Raw genomic sequence first — 24,890 nt, 5'->3', positions numbered from 1 at the left:
TCTTACTATAGGATGTCACTGTCTTTACTCGAGATAGATATGTATCACGCCTTCTTTTTCCTTTTGTCAAATAAAGTCCACAAACGAAAGACCAATGATTAAGTTCCTGGGGCAAATGTACACTTTGTGACTTTCACAGGACCTGTCACAGTGATGGCAAGCATTTTGTAAATGAAATCAGTAGGGGCTTACTAATGCCTCTGTTAGAATCACTCTGAACTAACCCAAATTAACCTGGACCAACAAAATCTGTGGTTTCAGTAAGAATCTCTAACCTGAAAAGCTCATAGCTTTTCCTACGTGGCACAGCCACTGGATTCCTGAAAAGAGGAATTCAGGAAAAGGGAAAGAAGCAGGAAGTAAGTGCGAGAATGATGGCGCAAGAATGGAGAGGAAGGTGGCAGGATTTACAGGAAGGAAAGGTCTCTAGATCTATTTATTAATATACCGATAATTCAATCAAAGGACAGTAGATAGCATCCCCATTACACAGAAATATGGTGGTAAAGCAAATTGATTTGAAATGGCCGCCACTTGTGAGACCAGGGCTTCCACCCCCAACTGGTCTTCACCTAGGGAACGGCGATCTGGCGTTTCCTCTGACAGGCATGATGCCAGCCAGGCCTGCCAGTGTCACCAAAGCAACATGAAAGAGCATCTAACTTTATCTGTTTTACTCAGAAAAACTGAGCCAGTGGAAATCATACCACTTGTTCACCCTAACATACTATTCGAGGACTCACTGTTTAGATAATTACTCTCATAAGGAAGGGGCAAAATAGAGTCGGCCCTAGTGTGGGAATGCAGGACATTTTTTCAATCAGATGTAGTGAATGAATGCATCCTATGTGAAAGAGAAGAAAGTGGAAGTAGAAAGGAAAGATACCCACTTCAAACAGTTACATTTTTACAGCAAGCACAGTGATCCCTGAACAAGTATTTGAAACCACAGATTTCTTGTTTAAACAGGGTGTCCCAGAACTCCAAAGTTCTCAGAGGGAGAAGAACTTATGAAGAATGTCTTTGTTCTAAATATTTGTTAGGGCGCACAAGCCATTAGATAAAACACGTGGGTAGTGTGAGTATATGCATGTATGAGTAAATAATGATGTTTGTTTTCCAGAGCAGAGGATACAAGACTTACTTTTAATTAAAAAAAAAAAATAGAGATAGAAATATTTTAAGCTCAGAACCATGGATCCACCAATTTGTAGATCACTGAAAATATCTGATTTTCCATTTTTTCTCAACACTTCTGGATCCAAGCCATTGACGGGGAGCAGCTGGGGAGGGAGTAGAAGAGGAGTATGAAGAAGGGGTGTCCTTCCTTAAACCTGAGGCTTACTGACCTAGAATTATACCCCTTATGTAGTCATGCATCTGAAGGGCCAGAGGATAGGAATGTTCCCTAACACCTTCTTCCCAGAGAACTGAAGACATGAGTTGTGTCCCTTTCTTCTTTCCATACCACCCTCATTGACATAACTTCTGGGAGTCACTGCTTTAAAACCTCGAGAGTTCTGCATACTCTGAAGAATGTTGGGAAGGGTTTCACAAAGTTTAGGTATGTGGGTGTGGTGGGGGCAGAAGACATTTTTTCACAGCAAATGCAACTTACTCATTTGAGCAAATTCTGTAACCCAAGACAGAAAATATTCACGGAATATTCAATGAAAATATTCACGGAACTAGAAGGAAACTATTTTGTATCAAATGCAATATACATCCCCAATGTGATCATGATGGAGCATTCTGTGATGTGGCAGAAAAGTACAAGATGTGGGGTTCCTTCTCCACTTTGAGAAACAGTGATTTGGGGTCAGTCCGTTAGCCTCTCTGAATCTGGTTCAACTCCTAAGAAATAGGGATACCAGCAATGCTGCCGAGGGTTACTGGAAGATTGAAATTAGGATAAGTGTGTGAAATCTTTGCACAGTATAAGTTTGATACAAATGGTATTATCAATTACTTGAGGCCTCACCATGATCAATTTTGCAACAAGTTCAATAAGATGATTTCTAAAGTCCATTCTTAATCCAAATGTCTATGAATCTGTAGTTCTGTGATGTAGAAGTTTAAGTGATCATCCAAGTATTTCTTCTTATTGACCAAATTAGACTATTTCTGTTTTTTTAAATTACTCTAAAAAACACCACTGTATATAATTCATACTTGCAAATATATAGATTAAGCCCCTGTTTTTTTAATATTCTGTTTCCAATACCTTTATATAATATTTTTTGGAGAAATAATCACATCATTTAGGAATTCTCATAGCCCAATTTGATTCTCTAGACCTGTGGTCCCCAACCCCCGGTCCCTGGCCTATTAGGAACTGGGCCGCACAGCAGGTGAGCAGTGGGGGTAGGGGGTGAGGGGGTGAAGCTTCATCTGCATTTACAGCTGCTCCCCATCACTGGCATCACCGCATAAGCTCCACCTCCTCCTGTCAGATCAGCCATGGCATTAGATTCTCGTAGGGGCTGTAAACTGTGCATGCGAGGGATCTAGGTTGTGTGCTTCTTATGAGAATCCAATGTCTAATGATCTGAGGTGGAGCTGAGGTAGTCATGTTAGTACTGAGGAGCAGCTGCAAATACAGATTATCATTAGCAGAGAGGTTTGACTGCACAATCAATGTAATGCGCTTGAATCATCCCAAAATCATACCTCATCCCCACCCCACTTCACCCCCAGTCCATGGAAAAATTGTCTTCCATGAAACTGGTCCCTGGTGCCGAAAAAGCTGGGGACTGCTGCTCTAGACCATAGGATCCTAGCAGTCACTCTGAGTTAGAAGTTAGCCACAGAATAAATTACAGATGTGTCAAGATATGGATTACAGGTGTGCCAAGGTATCTACCTGCACAGCCTCAGGATGGCTGAGTAGGACTAGGATGACCAGATTCCCTTGGGCCATGAGTAGCCACCATCTGCTTATCCCAAAGTGCTGTACATAATCAGTGTTAGTATTTTCTTTGTGTGCCATTTCATGAAACGGTTTGGAAATCATAATCTAGACTAATCAAATTTACCAAATTATTTCCATTTCATGGGAGTTAAATATAAATCAAATTGATTAAGGCATTTTGGTTTGTATATTCATATGTTTTTCTTTCTAAACTTTGCTATTGTTAATGATAACTTTGGATTTTAGTAATTGCTATGGAATCAGTTTCACAAGTCTAAGAATAGTGTGTTGGTAATGCATTCATTTGAGTTTATAAAATCCTAATTTGAAGTATAACTGAGACATATATGCAAAACAAATTTTTTTTCCTGAATTCCTTTAAAACAGAAACCTTGAGTTTTAAGAGTTTGATTTAAAAAAAAAAACAAACAAAAATAAAAACCTTTGCTATTCAAGTAAAGGCAGAATTCTTATTTTCAAGTGAAAACAAAAAGTCACATTTACAGAAATAAGCAGGGAAAGTGGGAAAATGTCTCCAGGTGAAAAGAGATAATCAAGTTTTTCTTGTGAACTGTACCAACATTCCTTCACAGGAGTTGTTTTTATTATCATCTTTGTATCCAACATTAAAATTTTGCAGTTAGGTAAGAAATAATAGAATGTCTTTACCAATATTTTCTGAAAATATTGAAATTCCTCTTTGGGATCCAAAATATGAAAATCCATCATTTGAGGGTTACCATTTAACCTCTTTCAAATGAAAATTCAGGTAGAGTACTGGTATATGACTTATATAAAGACTACAGGCTTTCTGTTGTGGTTATTGTTTAAAGGAGGCTAAAGAACAATTCATACCATAATAAAATCCACTTGAATGCTAAGAAATTTTAAAAAGATAAAGGAATCCATCTCTGTTTTTTATTTCTGTGATTAGTTGGAGATTTCTTTTTTATGTTTTCTTGAGTCAGAGTCTGGCTCTGTTGCCCCAGGTGAAGTACAGTGGCGTCATCATAGCTCACTGCAACCTCAAACTCCTGAGTTCAGGCGATCCTCCTGCCTCAGCCTCCCAAGTAGCTAGGGCTACAGGTGCGCACCACCAAGCCTGGCTAATTTTTCTATTTCTAGTAGAGATGGGGTCTTGCTCTTGCTCAGGCTGGCCTTAAATTCCTGAGCTCAAACAGTCTTCCTGCCTCTGCTCCCTAGAGTGCTAGGATTACAGGCGTGAGCCACCTCACAGGGCCAAATTAGAAATTTCTAACATTCTTTAATTGACCCAAAAACGTTAAACTTCCTTAGTTAAATATAGTTTGGAGTGTAATGTCTACTGAGAGAATTTCATTTTCCTACTTGCCCCTATAAATTTCATAACACTTACCATAAGTTGTAATTGCACATTTATTTGTGTAGTCTTTATTTCTTCCAATTTCTCATTAACCACAGGTTGTTATTGTTTGTCCTATTCCAAATATAAACCAAACTCTTCTGGTTTGATTTTAAAGGCCATGTTTACCTAACATTTTGAATTTAGAATGGTTGTGGAATGAGAAAAAAAACAATAGTGTTACTTAGGAGATGTAATTGAGAATTTGACTACACATAGCAGAAATTTAAAAAGTGCCTTATTGACAAAAGTTTTGTTTTCTCAAGGAAAGAAAATCACAGTCAGGCTGTCAGGGCTGGGACATCAGCCACTAGGGACCCAGGCTCCTTTTTTCTCTTTATTCCACCATGACGCATGCCATCTGTGAGAGTATCTCATGGTCCATGATGGCTGCTGAAGCTCCGGTTATGATATATGACAAATGGCCATCCACACTCTTTTTGGAACCATCCCAGAAGTCCCACACAATCCTTTCATTACATCTCATTGGAAAGAATTCAGTCACGTGGGCGCATAGAGCTTCTGGGGAGCCTGTAGCTGGCCACTGCAAACAAAATTGGGATCTTGTTATAAATAAACAAGATAAAGAATGAGGAAGTAGGTCATCAGCAGCCCATGCCATATCATTTAGGACTATTTACATCAGCCACTTTTTCCTTCCACAAATGGTTACAGAAATGAGATGAGCTCAAAATTTGGAGAAAAATAGGTTGTCGCCGTAGGACAAAATAAAGTTATGCCTTATCATTATTGTGTCAAATACTGTTTTGTCCTCCTCATTCACCTCTGTAGTCAGGCGAAGCAGTGAATCAAGGTGAAGTGAGGGTCCAGGCGTAACCAGCAAGTTCTGCTGCCCTCTCCCCCATCAGACCTACCTAGAAAATTTTAAGTTTTCCAGTTGCTGTCCACGGAAAAGGTGCTAACTTCCTACAAAGCAGTCCCTTCGTATTTAAAAATGTTAGTTTCATGTCATGTACAAATGCATTTTCAACAATGTAATCAATCTAAGTTTTTAAACTTTTTTTGTAAAAAAGACTGTTTACTATATCTTCAAGGCTTTCCTTAGATTATTAATCCTAAAGTTATTTAATCTGAATTATTCCGTAGACATTTTTGACAAAAAGTTGTTTTTCACATACTTTTTTTAAACTTAAGATTCTATGAAGGTTACTCTGAGCAACATCTTAATGTTGCTAAAATTATTGGGAAGCAGCGTTAACACTAACTCACTGTATTCTGGTTACTAGGGAAATTACTACTTTTTTGCATTTTCACTGGTTGATCGGTTTGTGCAGAAAGAGTAAGTACACCTCAAACCAATATTCTATTTGCTTGGGTTGTCATGAAATGTAGTAGTGAAAGGCTTGAAACTAATGCAGATACATTTTTTCTTTGCTTGCACTCTGATGGGGGAGGAATAACACCTGCTCTATCTTCCTATATAAATGATATGAAGAGCACATTTGACAATTTATGACAAAGTCTTTCCTAAGCAGCGATGCCTTCTGAACATAGAAAGAGTTATTTTATCTACAAAGAACAAACATATCTTCTACGGGGATCTGAGATATTAGAAACCACCTAAGCATATGAAAAATCTGATTCAAAGTTCAATTATTATCAATGTCAGGTCAGGCTTTCAGAAGATAACTAAACATATGTTAGAGGAAAGTGCTAGATAGGAAATAGTTGTCCACTAACCAAGTTGGAAACATTTGACTTTCATTTACCTTAACTGGTGAATATGGCTCTTTAGGGTTTGTTTTTTTTAAAAGAACACAAAGTGAATATTGTGCACATTGGAGGGAGTTTTGGGGCCTTTCAAAGTGTGCTGTCTGTCCCACCTTTGAAATGACAGTAGTGGCCAGCGCGTTCTGGAACCATATTGTACCTAGTACTGTATGTAACCAGCCATGCAAAGGCAGGGCTCTTTTCTCCTGTGTGCGTTATCTCCAACAGTGCCCAGGCGAGGGCCTTACACCGTTGCTCAACAGAGGGTTACTGAGTTAAAATGTTTATAGCAATTAGAATAAGTGGAATTGAATGAGAAATGGCACGTAGTGTTAATGCTCAGTCAAATATCTAGAAAAAATTTCTGTAAATGTGAAAAATGGCAAACCAGGAATGCTCCCTTGAACTTAATCCAAAACTCAGTCTTTCCTAACTTCATTTATCTAACATTCAACAGCAAAAACAGGCAAAAGCAAGCAAAAACAAGAAGGAATCCAACAAGCTTATGAAGCTCCCACACCCAAACGTTTGTCACAACGTCCATGCACTTTGTCACCAGGGTATCACGCTTGAGAGAGACCCTCATGTCTTCACTCTTATTTTAGACACGCATCAAACAAGCTCTACAAAGCATCTCTCTGGTATCTCCCTAATGTATTACGAGGGACAAGGTAGGAGAATTTGCTCCCTAGCATATTAGAAGACAAGAAGCAAACACAAATATGCTAACTAAAAGTGATCATTGATAGCCAGGGAGGAAAAACAATACCACGAAGAGCATCCATAAGGAATTTCAAATAGTATCAGTTTGGTGTCATCTATGTAGTGAGCAGTTTTTCACATGCCCGTACATCTTAGGGAAAGTATGAATTATAAGCCAAGGGCAGTAGTGATGTTAACAATGATGGTCCGGAACCACAAAACAAAACAAAGCAGTCACATCATCCACAATATCCTTTGAAGACCAGGAAATCTGTAATTAATTTTTGAAAGTGTGTGTGGTAGATTATGTCACAATCCCCAATTATTGTCACCCCTCCCCCACCAGAAAAGTGAACAGAGTTCAAGGTCCCCACCCAGGAGAGACTTTATCCCCACCCCACTCTGTCAACCCCATGGCTTGTTTGGCCAGTGGCAGGGAAGCGGGGGTGCTAGATGCTACATCCAAGCAGATGCTTTGAAACGCATTCCGCATTCCGCATTCCGAGTTGTCATCAGCAATCCTGCTCCTGTCGTGATAATGCGATAATCACGTGGGGGCTGCTGCTTCTGCCTGAGGCCTTGAGTGAGAAGCTGTGGGAGGAGAGCCACAGCCTGGAGCAGGGCAGAGCCGCTACCCCCTGCAGCCTCCGTGAAACAAAGCCAGAAATAACCCTGCATGTTATAAGCCACTGGGCTTTAGGAGGTTCCTTGTGCAAATTCAATGTGCTTTAAAATAATTTCTTTCTGTTTGTTTTTTTGAAATGTGAGGCTGTATTTATTTATTTATCTTTATTTATTTAATTTTTTGGACACAGAGTCTCACTCTGTCCCCCACGTAGAATGCAATGGTGTCATCATAGCTCACTGCAGCCTCGAACTCCTGGGCTCAAGTGGTCTTCGTGCCTCAGCCTCCTAAGTAGCTGGGACTACAGGCGCCAGGCACCACACCTGGCTAATTTCTTTCTATTTTTAATGGAGATGGGGTCTCACTCTTGCTCAGGCTGGTCTCGAGCTGTGGACCTCAAGCCATCCTCCTGCCTCGGCCTCCCAGAGTGCTAGGATTACAGGCGTGAGCCACCATGCTCGGCCTGAGTTCAAGCCTTTAAATAGTTAAAGTAAGATATCATGGAAATTCACATATTTAGAGACCTTCTTTGCTCCCACTGTGATAGATAATTGAGGTATTACTGTGAATAGCCTCAAAAACCACCACAAGCAGCCAAGTGCAATGTATTAACCAGATCGTGCATCCTCCACCAAGCCAGGAAGCCAGGCCCCCAGAAGGGCTCCCGGGGGTGTGTGTCTCCTTGGGGTGGGGGAACAAGTCCTACAGGGGGTGGTAGGGAGGGGGATCCCAGAGGATGGAATTTTCATGCACTGGCGATATCAAGGATGATGTCATTCATTAGGGTGTGGGTTAAGGACAGCTGGCGGCCACCTGCCCTGCTCTTAGAAAGTTTCAGGGATAGGAGGTGGATCTCTCAGATCACAGGCACAATAGGGAAAGTCAAGTCCAATCTTCTTCTGTCTCTGGAAAATGCAGCACTCCAGTACTAACTCGGAGCCTGAGAATGACCGACTGCGTGACTATGCACAAATTATTTCACCTTCTGCTTTGCCACCAAGGATTAATTAATCATTGCAAGTTGTCTCGCGACTCCACAATGCTAAATACAAATAGAGGAGACCCTCGAATTCATGGAGTTGTGACTCGTGGTCTTGAATATTCATGTTCCACCACACCAGTCCACTCTCTCCCCCAGCAACGCCTCTTTGTTTTACTGAGCTCGGAGGGGTCTCCTTCTGTTTGAGAGGTGACAGAGGGGCTGTACGTGGTGTGTGGCTGCAATACTGATGTCCTGTTTTGTTCCCCAGGGAGATTCTGTAAGGCACAGTGGCTGATGCCAGGAAACAGCAACACCTGAAGCCTATTTTTGCCCCTGAGATTTCTCCCCAATAATTTTGCCAGTTTGAAATTCTTTAGGCATACATGATCTTTTCAAGTGAAAATGTATTTCAAGAGAAAAATGCAAAAACAGAACAGTTGTGAACAAAGACTCTGGTGTGGGTCCTGCCAGTTCTGCCCCTTGCTGTGTAATCTTAGCCAGATCCCTCAACTTTCCTGAATCTCAGACTCCTCATAAAAGAAAAAACGAGCAATAATAGTACCAAGTTGATAGGTGTGTGGCTAGGATAAAGTGAACGAATGACTGTGAAAGTTTTAATATATGGTACATGCTCAATGGATATTAACGAAAATTATTACTTCTTGATAAAGGATCAAGTGTCACCCACATCTTGGAAAGTGTGGAAATTTGGAGAGCCAAGAGACTAAAAAGAAGAAAGAGGGTGGTGGGGGACTACAGGAAGTCCAGGGGCAGAATAGGTTATGATATCTGAGGAGTGAAGAGGAAGAAGCAGGCGATAAAATGAGAGGGTGAGGGGGATGAGGGAGCAAAAGGAGAGAAGTAAAGAAGACAAGATGTGCCACCTCAGCTGTGCCCAGGTCCCCAAGTAGTCCATGTGGTGCTGGAAGCTGTCCCTGAAGTCAGGCACTCGGAAAACCCAGGCTGCAAAATTCTTTCCTTTTCTCGACTGGGTATCAGACCATGTGGCCCAATTTGAGGTTCTGGGAAGAAGTTGCTGCTACAAGAATCAAGACAGACAAGGCAGTTTGGAAGTTTGCAAGCTTGCCCTGGGCTCTCTTTGAGCCCACTGCACCCAGTCCTGTTGGTCCCATCTGACTTTTCCAGCTTCCTTTGTGTGGCCTCATCCTTTTCCCGACCCTTCCACTGTGTGGGAAGGAGAATTCAGTGCGTGGTTCCCAGGAGCAACTAACGGTGTCTTGCACATCACAGTGAGTTGATATATGTTTTGGATCATATTGGTTAGTGGATTCAGAGCGTGTTTTCTACTGCAACTATATTCGTCTGCCACTGTCTCAAAGAGGAGGTGATAAGGTTGAAGGGCCCTGAGGGGAAGATTGGCAGATATAGCTGAACAGAATTGGGAGATTGAGGAAGGGCTTCACTAAAACGCAGACCAAGAAACTCGCTCTGCCTCCTTAATCTCTGGTAATAACTTACCTTAAGATATAAAATAAAACCTGGTCACGGTGAACCTATCTTTGTGCTTAACAGTTGTTTAATAAATGTAACAAACTTTAACATTGCTCAGGGCCACTGTCAGATCCCATTAGTTCATGTATGGCAAGAATTCAAGCAACCTTATTCCTTCAGACATTGAAAGAGAATATGTAGGAAGGGATGTTAGTGGTCATTGGAAAGCCTCTCCAAAGAACACTTCTGGATATTTGCTGAGGGAAGGTTAAGGCTCTCCCACGGAAAACTTCTTCAGTTGTCGGTGGCTAGTGAAGAACTAGCATGGTGGAATGTTTGCCTTCTCCCAACTCTGCAAAAGTTACAACTTAACAAAAGTTTGCAACTGTGCAAAACTCTGCAACTTACAAAATGGTCTTAGCTATGAAATAATTGGCAATATCAATAATCCCAATAGTCCTGTCTTGGGAGTGCTTAGCCGCCTCTGCCAATGCAAAGGTCTGAGAAGTCAACTTTATGGAAAAGACCTGAAGCAGCTGCCTGACTGGTCTTTCGCTTTTCCTTTTGCTAGTGGTAGTGGGTTGATTGCTCTCCTCTGGACCTGTAGTCAGCATCCCCTGGGAACTTGTTAGAAATGCAATTTTTGGGGCCCCACCCCAGAATCAGGACTACGGGAGTAATTCGTAAGACCTCCTGGTGGTTCTCATGAACCCCTGCTCTACCTCGTGAATTAAGTACTTGAGCTTGGGGCCCTTGTTGAATGGTGGAATGGCTGTTATTCTCTTACATAGCTCTTTTAAAGTATCCAGTATTCTGAAATTGGGAGCCAAGTATAGTAGAGATGTTTCATTTTGGAAGGAAAGCTTCCTCAAAATGTAATTGCTAGAAGGAAATCAATGACTAAGTTGTAGGGAATGAAAAAAACAAATCTAATACTTGGATTATGACTCTAGCCTGAAGCTTCATCTTTCTTGTCTGGCTTTACTCTCCAATAAAACTAATTAGCAATTTAATTATGCAAATTTTGGAAGATTTCTGAGTTGGATTTAATCCTAACACAAAAGTAGCAGTACATAAGGAGATTTTTCTTAGTAAATTTAGAAACCACTGATTTACACTAGTGTAGTAGTCAAAATCCCCTCGAGCCAGATGGGCATTAAATATGCTGGCTTCCTGTTTGTGTAACTAGAGCTTTGTAGGGTTTATTGATTCAATACTTAACCAACCAATGGCCAAATTCAAAATAATCCCTTCCAACTCTCTCCCATAATTTACTATTAAACCACCGCATAGGTATGTTTTGTAAGAGGAAAAGACTTAGGAGTTAGATGGAAACAATCTTGAAATAGTCAAAGTATTTGTTATACAGAAGAATACAGAATTTATTTCATTGGCTTAGAAGAACAGAGCATGACTAAACATCTAGAACAGAGAGGAAGGCAAATTTTTGTTCAGTAAAGGGGAGAATTTTCTGACCTTAAATGTCACCCAAAACTAAACAGATGGTTTAATAAGTTCTGTGTTACCTAGATGGGGATGCTGTTCCTTGATGCTACCTATAGAGAAGTTTTATTCATTAAAGTTTGATGTAGGCAACTTTGAGATACCCTTCAAACTCAGAGATTCTATAAGGTGTTTTCTAGCATGTCTCCTTCACTTCAGTCCTATGAAGTGAGGGTTGCTAACCTCTTTCCTCATATATGATCTGTACCATGAAGTGGTGTTGAAATGAGGAAAAGCAGATGGCCTGTGTGCCAGAGCGTTGCTTTTTGCTGAATTCTCAAAACAATTTATGATCATTTACATGTTTCCTTTGGTGTCTGTTTCAAGGTATAAGCTGTATGATGGAAATCCTGAAATGCAGGACAAGAAACATCAAATTCGATCCTTTGTATTTTTATCCATGATTGAAACTAAATACAATCAGGAAATAGAAAAAAAAAAAATCAGAGAAAACAAACAAAACATCCAGAGGTCTACCTGGACTGGAAGTCTTGGTAAACTTTGGGGGTCTTTGTAAACTTCTGAGGCGACCAGACTTAGTAGCTATAAGAATTCACTTCTAATGATGATAACTAATATTTTGATTGTCAAATGTTGTTATGTGACACATTTTCGTAAGGTTTCACCATTGTGAGCCAGGAATGATATACTTGGGTTTCACAACTTTATAAAAGAATTTCCTAAATAACCCAACTCCTCACTCTTCATAGCTATGAAATAGTTGCTGTGCTTTGCTAATCAGTCCATCAGCGAAAACTGTTTTAGTTCCCCCATTTATGTGCAAATTTTATATATAACCCCAATCCAGTTAACAAGGGAGCATTCTTTATTTTTGTTTTTCCTTAATTAATAAGTAAACATCATTTATCTTTCTGTGTATGATCTTTTAGTAAGCTTATAAATACCATTGAAGATTGCTTTCCTTTTTGAAGACTCAGATCTTCAAAATCAGCTCAATCCTGTTGCATTATAATCTCTAATATCACATCAGGTTTTAATAAGCCCCCTTTTTGCAGCACACGTGTGCTTAAGACTTCATGGAAACCAAATCAGTAGAGAGAAGGGATTACTTTAGATGACTTTAAAATATGCATTGTTTGAAATGTCCTCTGGTGACCAGCTTTCATGAATGGCTGATTTTACTTGTGGGGCGCATCATCTGGTTTAATTATATCAGCTCCTTTGTGTGACAAGTGCTGTTCTCAGTGTGTGTGCTGAGAAATAGAGGTTTAAAACAAAGTAGAGTAGTCAGTGAGAAAATAAATTCTGAAAGTGGAACACCGTCAAGTGTTTATAGTTTAGAAGTCTAGATGAATTCTAAGGACTGTTCCACCTATAAACATCTTTTTATAAAGATACTCCAGTGACAATAAATATAAATTTGCCTCAAACATCCATGGACATAGATCATAATCTGAGACTTTTCAGGAAGATTTATTTGTCACACAAGACAAGTGACAGCTTAGGGTGCTAACATGGCTCTAAAAATTTTCATTCTATAAATTGTTACACGTAAAACTTCATAAAGTTTATTCTTTGTAACAATAGAATAAAAAGTTTTTATTAGCTAATACACTTCCCAACTTCTATCCAGACAAAACTAAGACGGAAGTCATATTTTAAGTTTCAAGTCACTACAGATTCATTATCTGAATCTGTGAATGCTAGTGAATTTATGGTTTTAGAAATGTCGTGCTGTATGTCTTCAGTTGGGAATCCATCTAAAGACACTGATAAACATCTCCACGTCCAGATAGTGATCTGAGGGTAAATGTTGAATTTGATTGGACAGTAATGTCATAAACCATAATGGTGTCAATGAAAATAGACAGTTTGCATTCTTTGTATACATTATTGCTAAGATTAATACAGTAAATTAATTTTCCTAGAAAGGCCTGCTAATTATTCCATTTATCCTATTGTAATGATATTTTTCATGACTGCAGGACTGAATTTCACCAGAAATCTAAATAGAGTTGCTCTTTTTACTGATAAATGTAAAACTATGCTCATTAGTTGTTGGGAGATAAGTATACAGCTAAAAGAGATCCAATAACCTAAAGATAGCACAGGGATTTAGATATATGTTGAAGATGATTTTGTTATTAAAACACTTAGAATTATATGTTTAACCAGTGGTACAAAAGATCTCAAAATAGTATTTCCCAATACAAGTTGTAAAGGAGGATTTTTAAAATATTAATATCAATACATGAACCAATCTGTATTTTAAGGCTTCCTTGAAAATGTCTCTGAGCAAAGGCATTGGCTTTAATATGAATGTATGATTTTTTAAAAAAGGTTATCCTGTACGTAATGAATTTTGAAAAAAATACAGCTAATCTCCATAATTTGCCTTGAGTTAGGAACTAGAATTCTCTTTCACTGTCTTTTGAAATGCATGTTCATCCTTCACACTCTTATTTTCAGACCTCAGTTTCTTGGCCACAACTCTATGTGAGGCCAGCAGGGTCTTGGGAAGAAACTCATATCCACTCTGCTATGTTTAACTCCTAGAAGATGCTAAAGGGCATTGCATTGGCAGTGAGCTTGATGGCATAGACAGAAGGCCAGTGGAATTCTCTTGACTGGTTTCATGTATATGGTGAAGTCAGGTGTTCCTCTTTCTTACATAGTGTGACGAGAAGACGGTATTTGGAGAATTGCTTCCCAGGCCGGTGCGGTGGCTCACACCTGCAGTCCCAGCACTTTGGGAGGTGGAGGCGGTAGGATCACTTAAGGCCAGGAGTTCGAGAAATGCTTTCGAAATACAAATATAGCACCTACTTGTCTTTTTAAAAATATTTTCTTCAGCTCAAATGTATCACAACAATTGTGGACCTTTAAAATAAATGCATATTGTGCCAGATTGTATACACTGGTAAAACAGACTAAAATGAAGCATGTCTAAAAAAAAAAGAAATTCCCAAATCTATTAAAAGTACATTTTTAGTAACCGAGAATGATTGAAATTTAAGCTATGAGGATCATTATGTTTCTCTATTACTTGAGATATATGTCTGTGTGTATAAATATATTTATATACATATCATAAGAGTGTGTATGTGTGTGTGTGTGGAGAGAGGAGAGAGAGAGAGAAAACATAAGGTACTGATGAAACTTTATGCTGTGGCCTAGACGGCAGTGCTCAGCAAACACTTCATCTGCTTCACCAAATTTCCCAGCCTTTTTGCAATTGGCAGGGCCTTGTGACTAGTCACAGCCAATGAAATATTAGAAGTGAACCGGGTCACTTCCAGGTTGAAGGCATGAAAAGCTCCTGCAATATTCTCCAGTGTTTTCTTCCCCGGCCTCTTGATCTAGTTATTGCAGCAACATGACCACACTGCCCCTGTCAGTGTGCCTCCATGCTTGACTGGGCAGAGGGGAGCTCTCAACCACCCTGTGTGTGACTTTTGTAGTGTGAGCAACAAATACACTTTTACTGTATTAAGCTATTGATATTTGGGGTTTCTTTGTTATTGCAACAAACTACTTCTGCTGACTAATGCAATGAATACCTCTAGCTACTTCAATACAAATAGGCTATACAAATATAAAACCAAGGGCAAATTTAATGGAATTTAATGTAAACAACCATATACTTTAAGACCTGACTAAGATGCCCAAGGCCACATTCATAGTTCTTTTTGTCAACATTGCTGTCCTTTCACCAAATCCATTTTAATTGAAGTTTCCGAAGCCCCTTTTTCTGGAAATTGGATCATTTCTTTGTTCTCATTCTCTCGGATCTCACCGCCTCCATTGAAACCATTGACCACTGGTAACAGTTTGGACCATAAATGGTCACCAGTGACCATTATCAGTCCCTTTAGACACATTGTATCATCTGCTACAGGAACATCGGGTCCTTCTGGTTCTTTTCATAGTATATAAATACTTTGTTTTCCTTTGTTTTGCTCATTCCATCTGAAAGAAGCTGGACAGATCTCAATCTTGGACTTTTCATATTCTCTAGAACGTCCTTGGTAAGCTTGTTTTTATGTGGTTTTAGTTCCTGCTTTGGTGAGCGTAAGTCTCGGAAGTATGTTTCTTGCTCTAACCTGTAACTTTGTGCTTATTACTCTTCAACTCCTTCTGTGTCGTCTCTTCCTCCATGAGGAGACAGAGAGAAAACCTAGAAAACTCATATGTACTTATTTCTATATTTGTAATGCAACAGGTCATTGAAAAAAATCCAGTATATACATGAATGAAGTAAAAAATAAAATCTGCCCCTCTCTGTCACCACCCTAGGGATAACTGACACTAACCATTTTGGGCACAGATGACTTTTCAAGGTTCCTTGCAATTTTGGAATTCACAGTTTTGGGGTCAGGGGGCAGGAGAAACAGTTGAAAGGGAGAAAAGGAAGAAAAGCCACGTCACTGAGGGAGGATCTCATCATTTAGCCAAGTGTTTCCCCACCAGTGCTCTAGGTCCGAAGCATGCACTTTTCAGCTGTCATTGCCTGCTGGAAGAGGATTTATTATTGGAGGAATATAAAAATGTTACTGCACCAGAAGGGGACAGTTGTCTATCTTCTTTGCTTGCAGTGGTAATAAATTAGGTGGGGAAACTAATTTTCTGGGGCTTAACAATAGATGCACTTTGCCAGCTATGGGGTTGTTAAAAGAAGAAATTAGCTTCTTCATGGGAACTTCACATATATTGTAAAGAAGATAGCACATCCTGAAGGCTTCCTCTAAAAAAAAAAGAAGGGATCTATGAGAGACTTGAAAGCCCACATTAAGAGGAAAGGGCCATGGAAACCAACCCTAAGAAATGTGAGAATGTCGGCTGGCAGTGGGCGACAGGAGGGTGAGAGGTGGACACCAGCTTCTTGGCGACATAGTTCTATTTCACTGCACTCTGACAATAATCTAAATGTGTTCTGGCTAAATTCAGCTTCGAGTAGTTGCATAATCTCCCCTGCTATTTCGTTTGGTTACGATGTCCCTTTTTCCTCTGGCCTAACTCTGGAGTGGCCTTGCTTTGTACGAGAAACGATTCTTGTGCCCCGTCCCAGAGTTTATTTCTGTCGTGAGCAGGTGGTTCTGACTCTGTCCCTCACAGATGTGAGCTATGTGAGCATTCATTTGTAAAATTCTGTGTTTTCCTTGGGTGAAAAACAAACACACAGAGAATGTTATTACTCATCACCAACTCTTATGTGAGACCAGGCATTTAGAACTGAGGACAGTTTCAAGGCTTTAAGGGAAAAAAGTGAATGAGAAGTTTGTGAACAGGGCCAGGTCTACAGTCTTAGAGGTGAAGGTCTGGGCCAAACTATAGAACCAGGTACACTGTAGGCCAGCAATTCTCAAACCCTGTAGGCTCAGGATCCCTTTATATTATTAAAATGTGTTGAGGACACCCCCCAAGAGCTCTTATGTGGACAGCAGTCCCCAACCTTTTTGGCACCAGGGACCAGTTTCACGGAAGACAATTTTTTCATAGGGGCAGTGGTGGGGGGAGTGGTGGTGAGGCGGAGCTCAGGCAGTGATGCGGGTGATGGGGAGCAGCTATAAATATAAATGAAGCTCATGCTCACCTACCACTCACCTCCTACTGTGAGCCCTCCCTTCCCGTTTCCTAAGTTTCATGGAAGACAATTTCACAGACAGTCCCTAACACCCTGTGGACTGGTACCAAGGGTTGGGGACCTCAGGCTTATGGAATACTTAGAAATTAAAACCGAAAAATTTTAAATCTTTCTTGATTCTTTTGAACATAATAACAAATCTATTATATGTTAACTTAAATGATATATTTTATGAAAAATAACTATATCTTCCAAACAAAAAAAAGGTGAATAAAGTGGCATTAGTTTTACATTTTTTGCAAATCTATTTAATGTCTATCTGTAAAGAAGAACGTTGGATTCTTATATCTGCTTCTGCATTCAATCTGTTGAAATACATAGTTTTGGCTGAAGTACAGGAATAAAATCCAGCCTCACATGGATAAGTAGTTGGAAAAGTAGAAGTATTTTAATAGCTTTTTCAGATACTTGTAGATATTCTTTGATACTACAACAAAACTTGACAAGTGATAATTTCTTAAAGGTTAGTTGCGGTAAGAGATCTGAAACCACATCAATGAACTTTTCATACTCTACTACGTTAAAATCCAGTGGTCATCTTGTGTTTCGAATGACTTTTTTTACTCTTGCATGATTTTGTAGCATTGTGGTCATTTGGGAAATATTGTTTCAAGGAATTTTGTAAATATTCTGAATGGTGACACATTTCATTTTACAATATTAAAAAGCAACATTGGTTAATGTCACTACCGGCATCATCAGAAAAAAGTTTTACATATTGGGAAGCTGCCAAGGAAAGGATACAAGATTTCTAAAATTCTGATTTTAGCTTAAAGCTAGATTTCTACCATCAGTAACAAATACTGTCAGTTTCCCTTGAAATGATAGGCCCATTTCATTCATTATTTGAGAAAGTATCTGCCAAATATCTAAGTTCAGATGATTCTTTTAAGTAAAAATGAAAAAAGAAAAATGGCTAGTTCGGTTTGCAACGCAGCCACCCCCGTGCTTTTCCTCGGGACAACCGTCACGCTTGCAAAACGGCACGGGGCTTGGTGTGTACCTCCCGCCTCGTAAAGCAGAACATTAGAAAGAAAGGATGTGTACTCAAAGCCAAAGTTTAATAAGATTAATCATTTTAGTGCTTCATCCTAAGTGAAACTGGCTTTTTAAAAACCTATATGTGAAGCTTCCATCATTTGTACTAAGACACAAGCAGTTTTACCCACCATTGTTCTTATGCCACCAGTGCAAATGTCAACAAAGTGAAAAAAGGTAAATAATGTGTCAGTATTTTTATCAAAATATTTCTGACCTCGTGGACCCCCCCAGAAGAGTCACAGCGGCCCCCAAAGCCCCAGACTACACCGTGGAAACTTGCTGAGGACGAAAGCAGAGTGCCCCTGGCTTATGAGCCAACGTGCCCTTTAGAGATCTAGTGCCAGCTGCCTGGACAAGAGGGGCTTGGTGAAGGCAGAAGTCCTCTTAAACCTCCTGGGGTACTGAGGGCTTCAGTTTCATTTGGAGCGTTGCTAGACAAGCATATGTGAACTAAACTGTCTATCCAGTTGGCTTGAAGTCCTTTCCAGTCTTTTTTTGCTTTTGTATGTGACTTGAAATATTTAGTACCACATTTCTAGCTTGGCTTGACTGCCCTACACGAAGTCCTGCAAACATTCTACACCAGTTGACCGTAACTACAACTGGTGTTTTCATTTTATGGCTTGGAGAAAAGGCAACATGTATTCTGGTCTTAATTTGTGACTATGACACCGTTCCTCAAGCTCCCTTTCCATGTGTAAGAAAAAAACCCTCTTTTTTACATTTCTCCTATTTTCTACTATTTCTCCAGACAAATTGTTCGTCTCTAAGGACCCTCATCGTCCTGTGCACAGTATCCAGTTCAAACATTGCATCCTGTCTCCTCTGTCGAGTTCTGCATTTTGTCTATCAGAGGTTTTCCCCCCCCTTTCTTTGCTTCTTGTCCTTCTAGAGCTGGAAACCAGGTAGTTAGAGGATGCCAGGTTTTAAAAGGTCATTTTCAAATAAAGAATTGTCTATGTGCAGTTTTTCTAGAGTGGTGTGTTTTAGTGAGGGGAGGTGGGAAAAGATAGAGGACTCTTGCTGGGCAGACCTGTCTGAAAGGTCAACTTTCTTGAGCACTCAATTTATATGTTTTTACGTATGAATTCCCTGGATGGATAATAAACTGGGTGGGGGCATGTGGGAGAGGAAGTTGACCAAAGAGTTCAAAGTTCTGGTTAGACAAGAGGAATAAGCTTTCAAAATCTATTGCACAGCAAGGTGACCATAGTTAATAACGATGTGTTGTATGTCTTGAATTTTCTAAAAGAATAGAATTTAAATGTTCTCACTACAAAAAAACAAAACAAAACTGTGAAGTGACAGATGTGTTAATTAACCTGATATAATTATTCCACAATGTATACATATATCAAAACATCCCATTATACCTCATAAATACATACAACTATTATATGTTAATTAAAAATAAAAATTTTAATTAAAAAAATAAGACATACCGTGGCAGAAAAATGTAAGTCTTTTCTGCACTTTTCATTTCCCAGGAGGAAAGGTCACTTTGTAGATAAAAACCACATCAGAGCAGAGTAGCTTTCCCTTTTCTGTATTAGGAAATGATTTTTGATGTGTTTTATGCAAAGGTACCATTAAAGCTAATTTGCTTTTTCCTAAAGGAAGAAGTAAAGTAAATAAGATAAAGAAAAGAATAACTAGTAATGTTGGTTGGGTTCCAGGGCATGTTATCAGCATCTTAATTGTCAAGAACTTCCAGTTTTGTGTGTGGCTGATTATTTAAACTCTGCCACTGTTTGCTCAAGGCTGTGAGGCTGACTGTCCTTCCAGGTTGCTACTGCCAGCCGAGGTTGGTTTATGCTACGGCAAATGCAAGAAAGCCCTGTTCACTCTCTCTTCACACACCTGTGCAGGCTTTGAGAGGAGAGCAAAGTTTTGCTGCTTAAAGAACCAACCCTCTAAGAAATTTCTAGATTTAACTACTTAGCCTGACCCATGCTTTGTGGGAACAAGCCATTGTTTGGCATTTTATTTCTGTAGTTTTCCTGTCCTTTCATGCCCATATCAGGTTTCTCGTGATTTAAAACAAATGCACAGAAACCAAACAGTCGGTGCAGAATAATTGAAGGCTTTCAGTGTTCAGCATGCACAACAATCACTGGAACAACCCCTAGTTGTTTAAAAAACAAGAAAGCAGCGAGTCTTACATATTGACTTTTACAGAGCTACCCCATTAGTTGGAGCTGGCTCGCTTGCTGCTCTGCAGATAACACGGTCAGGACTGCCTGGCTGCAGACACTAGATTTTTGTTTAAAAACCTCCTTTTTGTTGTCTCTCTCCTCCCCCTACTCCCCCCCCACCCCCACCCCCACCCCCACAGTATAATTACAGGCTGCAGAGTGAAAAGCATTAGAACTGTTTACAAAATAGCTCATAAAGTTTAAAATAATAGGGATATGTGTGTATTTGTGCAAAACAAAATAATGTGCATGGCAGGGGTAAACAGTACACAGTCTTTCTTCTTTCGCTGCCCCATGTCACCTTCCAGAATTTAGGGCATGAAATTGAGTGATGGAGCCCCTTTCCTCCTCCTATGCGATGCTTACACTTTAATTAGTTATGCCTGTTTATCCAATGCCAGTTTATGTTGCAGTTCAAAATACAATCCTCAGGTGTATGGGGACGGGGCGGCTGATGAAGCAGACTGCTATCTAATTAATTTTAGGGCAGCCTAAATTCCCATTAAGAGGATCCCTCATGACATACAAGAGAAAAAAAATTTTTTTTAAATGAGCCGTTTGCTATCTTTCAGACATCCAAGAAAAAAGCTTTCAGCAGGTTAGTGTTCCAAAGTGAGAGGGGCATTTTTCCAACCCTTTCAAAAGCCTCCTTCTGTGCAGCTTTGCAAAGATTTTGGAGCACTCCCCTCTGGATTTTATTTATTTTTTAATGTGGAAGGGTAGCCTCTAACCTCCAGCCTCAGAGCCAATCAATCATTGTGCTTTGCAGGTTCAGATCTGCGGCAAAGCAAAACCCCTGTGCTATGCTAGCCACGCTGTACCCCGTCTTGCCAACAGCGAGGCTGGTGACTGACCGTGGAAAGGGGGCTCTGTCCACTCAAGCACTGGCACAAGCTGAGGACAAGGGCTGGACAGGGGACCAGCCTTGCCCACCAGAGGAAGCGCTGTTTCCCCTGGTGATTGATGGAGGATGGTTAGGAGCTTTTCAGAGGCTGAGGAAAGGTTGTCCCAGTCACTCACTGTGAAGTCTTTGTCAGCAGAAAGGACTCTCCTGGGTAGTGAGTGACATCATGCAGGTGACAAATGACAGCTTTTTGTTTCCTTCTGCTTGATAGGTACTCAGCATCATATGCAGGTGAGTCAGGGTTCCCCCAGCCCGCCCCGTGTGCCATCCACTCCCCACGTGCAGACACTCGTTCCAAGGGCACCGTGGTTTCACTGGCTGCTGGCTCTTCCAACTGATCATTAGTTCTGTCGGGGATGTTTAAAGTACTGTTAGAGCGTGAGCAGGGATGACACCCTTGCCACCCTTTTATGGAGTCGATTCTGGAATGAAGCTGTTATTTGAGTGATTTTTTAGCAGTTCTGAGTGTTGTTTCCCTACTGTTCCTCCGTTTTGGAGTACAGAAGAAAAAAATATATATTATGCACATATAACATACTGTTTCAAGAGACTACTTCAAATCAAAAATCTGTTTTAAAATCCTTTACTGATATTTCCTTTGTATTTTTTCTCCCCCCTCTAGGACTCCATCTGCAGCTGTTCTGAATACCTGTGAGCGTAGAAATTGATTATTCAACCAGGATACCTAATTCAAGGTATTAGCTCTTGTCAGAAAGCTTTTACATTTGAGCTTTGTGTTGGAAATTATATTTTGGCAGTGAATCGAAGTAGGAAAAGTTGGAATCAGAATAAAGAACAAAAGTGAATTTGCAAAATAATCAAGTGCTTAAAAAACTACCCGATGCTCGGGAGGGTTTTCTGCTTCTGACTCACGTGCAGCCCTCTCTGTCTGCCAGTTGATGTGCCAGTACTGACTCATTTGGAGACCTTTTCCTGCAACTGTGTTTGGGGTTTGGATTTCATTTTAGTCTCTCCCTCTCCTTTCTTCTCTGCTTGCCCAGAACTCCAGAAATCAGGAGACTGAGACGTCGTGTCCGTTCTGCGACATTGGACCAAAGACAATGAAGTATTCTTGCACTGCGCTGGTTTTGGCTGTCCTGGGCACAGAATTGCTGGGGAGCCTCTGTTCGACTGTCAGATCTGCGAGGTTCAGAGGACGGATACAGCAGGAACGGAAAAACATCCGACCCAACATCATTCTCATGCTCACCGATGACCAAGACGTGGAGCTGGGTGAGACACTGGATTGTTCCCTTGTTAGTCTCTTCTGTTCAGATGATTTACTGAGCCTCAGCCTTATTGGTAACACTCAGTGAACATGTTCGGCTTTTGCACTGAACTATAGCACCTTAACCAGCAACCTAGTTTATACCGTGAACTTGTATTGATACATAAGGCATTTGGCTTATGTTTTAGCATCACTTCTCTGGTATTCAGCTTTTGCAGCAGTCTGGGAAGGGGCCCGGGGCAGTAGGAGGATGGAGGAATAGAGTAAGCACAGAAGATGGCAAGAGTCAAGGATTTGATCATGTACCTTGGAAATTCTCAGCCAAGAAATTTTTAAAATATTTGGGCAAAGTCGTTTCGAAGAGTAAGAGAGTGTGACTGTAATTCTATGCAACGTATATGAATATAGATGGATACTAAAAGAACTTTCAACTGTTGTTATTATTAGAGTGAATTACTTGTTCATAGCTTGCTACAGTAATTGTTAGGTATTTGGAAAGTACAGCATTCTGCATATCTTTTGGTAGTCAATCCACTTACTACCACCTTAGATGTGATGCTTTTTGAATTAGCTGACCTGGGTTAACTGTAGAGCACTTGGGAAAACCTGCCAACATCTAGTAGTTCCACTTACTTTCTATATCGTCTGATTGGGTTTCTCATCCTCTCACCTTTAATGGTCCAGCCCTATGGTCTTGTCGATAAGCCCAGGGCCGAGTTCTAGCATATTCTAAGACAGGTAAAAAGCTTGCCCCTTCAAGTTGTCACCACCACCCCTCGTCCCCTTTCCTGGACCCAAATTCCTTGCTCTCAGGCATCATTCAGCTGTGCCTACCCATCACATTCAGCTTGACCGTGGGTGGAATCTTTTAGACTCGGGGCTAGCAGAGCATTCTGGGCTTCTTCACAGAGCTCCTGCTGCTCCGGTTTGTAAGGAAAAAAACCTCCATGCTCGAATTTGATCTACATGGAAGGGGACTTTGATTTCCAGTTTGAAACCAGACCATGGAACCCCAACAAAGTTAACTCCTAGGGTTCAGCTGGAAGCAAATGCACTAAAAGCCAGCAGGGTCATTATTGTTGAAGTCATCCGAGGTCTGCTCTCTTCATTATCTTTTTTTCATAAGAGTATTGATTTTCAGGTGACACGCCAAAATGAAAGGTCTTGCACATATGATGTTAGCATGTATGTAGCTGCTGGTTTAAATGTTTTCATTCACTTACAGAGCATGTAAAATGAGGTACACGTGTCTCATTCACCTTCCTTAACATCTCTCCCATCCATGCCTCTCACTGCAGCTGAGATCTTTACGTCCTCCTCCTCTCTCCCAGGTTTTCCCTAACCGGTGGGTCACCTGGCCCACCCATCCCCTGTAGTCTTGGGCTGCTTCTTCCCATCCTGCTCTCCGTTGCCAGAATCATCTTTCAAGTATCTATCTGATCAGATCACTTTGCTGCTGAAATCCCTTGTGTGGTTTCCCTTTGCCAAGAGGATTAAGCCCTCTCCACTGCAGGCAAGTGAGTTCTGAGCCATCTGGCCCCCACCTGTCTCTAAGGCTGTTTTCCGTTCCCCACTTTCACTCTGTGCTTCATAAAAACAACTTCCACTTCCTGAAGGTGTCTGGTGTCTCAGCCCCTTCACCTCTATTCCAAGCCTCTGCACAGCTCAACCCCCTGCCTTTGCCCCTTTCTCTACCTGGAGAAGCCCTCTCTGTTCTTCATGACCCAGTTCAGGTGCCTTGTCCTTGGGTTTAGTGTCCTTAAACCAAAACCATCCTACCCTCCAGCAGGCTCAATGCGACTTTCCTTTGCAGCCCATGGACATGCCTCCAGCACGGCCCTTATTCTACCAGGCCCCCCACGCCTGTCCCCGCCACTGGAGTGAGATGGACCAGAGGACAGGGGTGTGTTCTATTTATGTAGCAGTCCTCATGCTGAGACTGTGCTGGGAATATAGTGAGCACTAAATAAACTTGAAACGGCCCCACGGGGTCCTGAAAAAGCTAACATAATTCTCAGAAATGAATACAGGAATCCATCATGATCTACCTCTTCAATATATAGCACTATTTTAAAAATATATTAGGGCATTGTTTGATAAATCTATTTTTAACAGAATTCAAATGTTCAGCCTTGTCTGATCATTCATTCATTCAGCAAATATTTCCTGAGCAGTTACTAAGTGCTGGCTTCTGTGGGAGGCATATGGATATAAGGACGAAGGGTTGTGGACCAGGCTTTATCAACCCAGGTGTACCTGCCTCCTGGATTTTCTAGCCAGATAACACGATGAGCATTAGATTATCTAATCTTCACAGTAACTCTACGAACTAGTTACTATTACTCTCCTCAATTTACACATGAGAAAAATGGGACTTAGAGATGTCATATAGCTTGTGGTGAGCTAGTAAATTGTGAAACCCAGACCTGTATTAGGTGTAGGTCCCCTCAGCTATACATTTAACCACTGTCTCTCCCTTAATCTGTCCACCTACATGTTTATTGTGCCCTTCCTAAAAACAACCTGTAAATGCATAGTTATGTTCTAATTTCTGAGATAACAGAAGTATAACATGGGCCTTATTTTCTTATTGGCCAAACAAGATGATTATGAACCACAGTGAACCATGG

General features: G+C 40.6%; 1 protein-coding gene across 28 annotated transcripts in view; it reads left to right on the top strand.

Moving 5' to 3' along the window:
- SULF1 (sulfatase 1) overlaps positions 1-24,890 on the top strand; it is a 164,550-nt gene that overhangs the window by 62,216 nt on the left and 77,444 nt on the right. For 26 of the 28 annotated variants that reach the window (XR_011233179.1, XR_011233178.1, XR_011233176.1 and 23 more), the window contains 2 exons: positions 21,655-21,727; positions 22,034-22,265. Coding sequence is in view for 19 of the 28 variants with exons in the window: in XM_069466397.1 (XP_069322498.1) it covers positions 22,094-22,265 (172 nt within the window). In the remaining 9 variants the exon portion in view is untranslated. Of the gene's footprint in view, positions 1-21,654; positions 21,728-22,033; positions 22,289-24,890 lie in introns of all 28 variants that reach the window. The other 2 variants (XM_069466412.1, XM_069466411.1) reach the window with 1 other exon arrangement.

Source organism: Eulemur rufifrons, chromosome 3, assembly GCF_041146395.1.
Source record: "Eulemur rufifrons isolate Redbay chromosome 3, OSU_ERuf_1, whole genome shotgun sequence".
Taxonomy (NCBI): Eukaryota; Metazoa; Chordata; class Mammalia; order Primates; family Lemuridae; genus Eulemur; species Eulemur rufifrons.
This window is presented reverse-complemented; position numbering and strand designations above follow the sequence as displayed.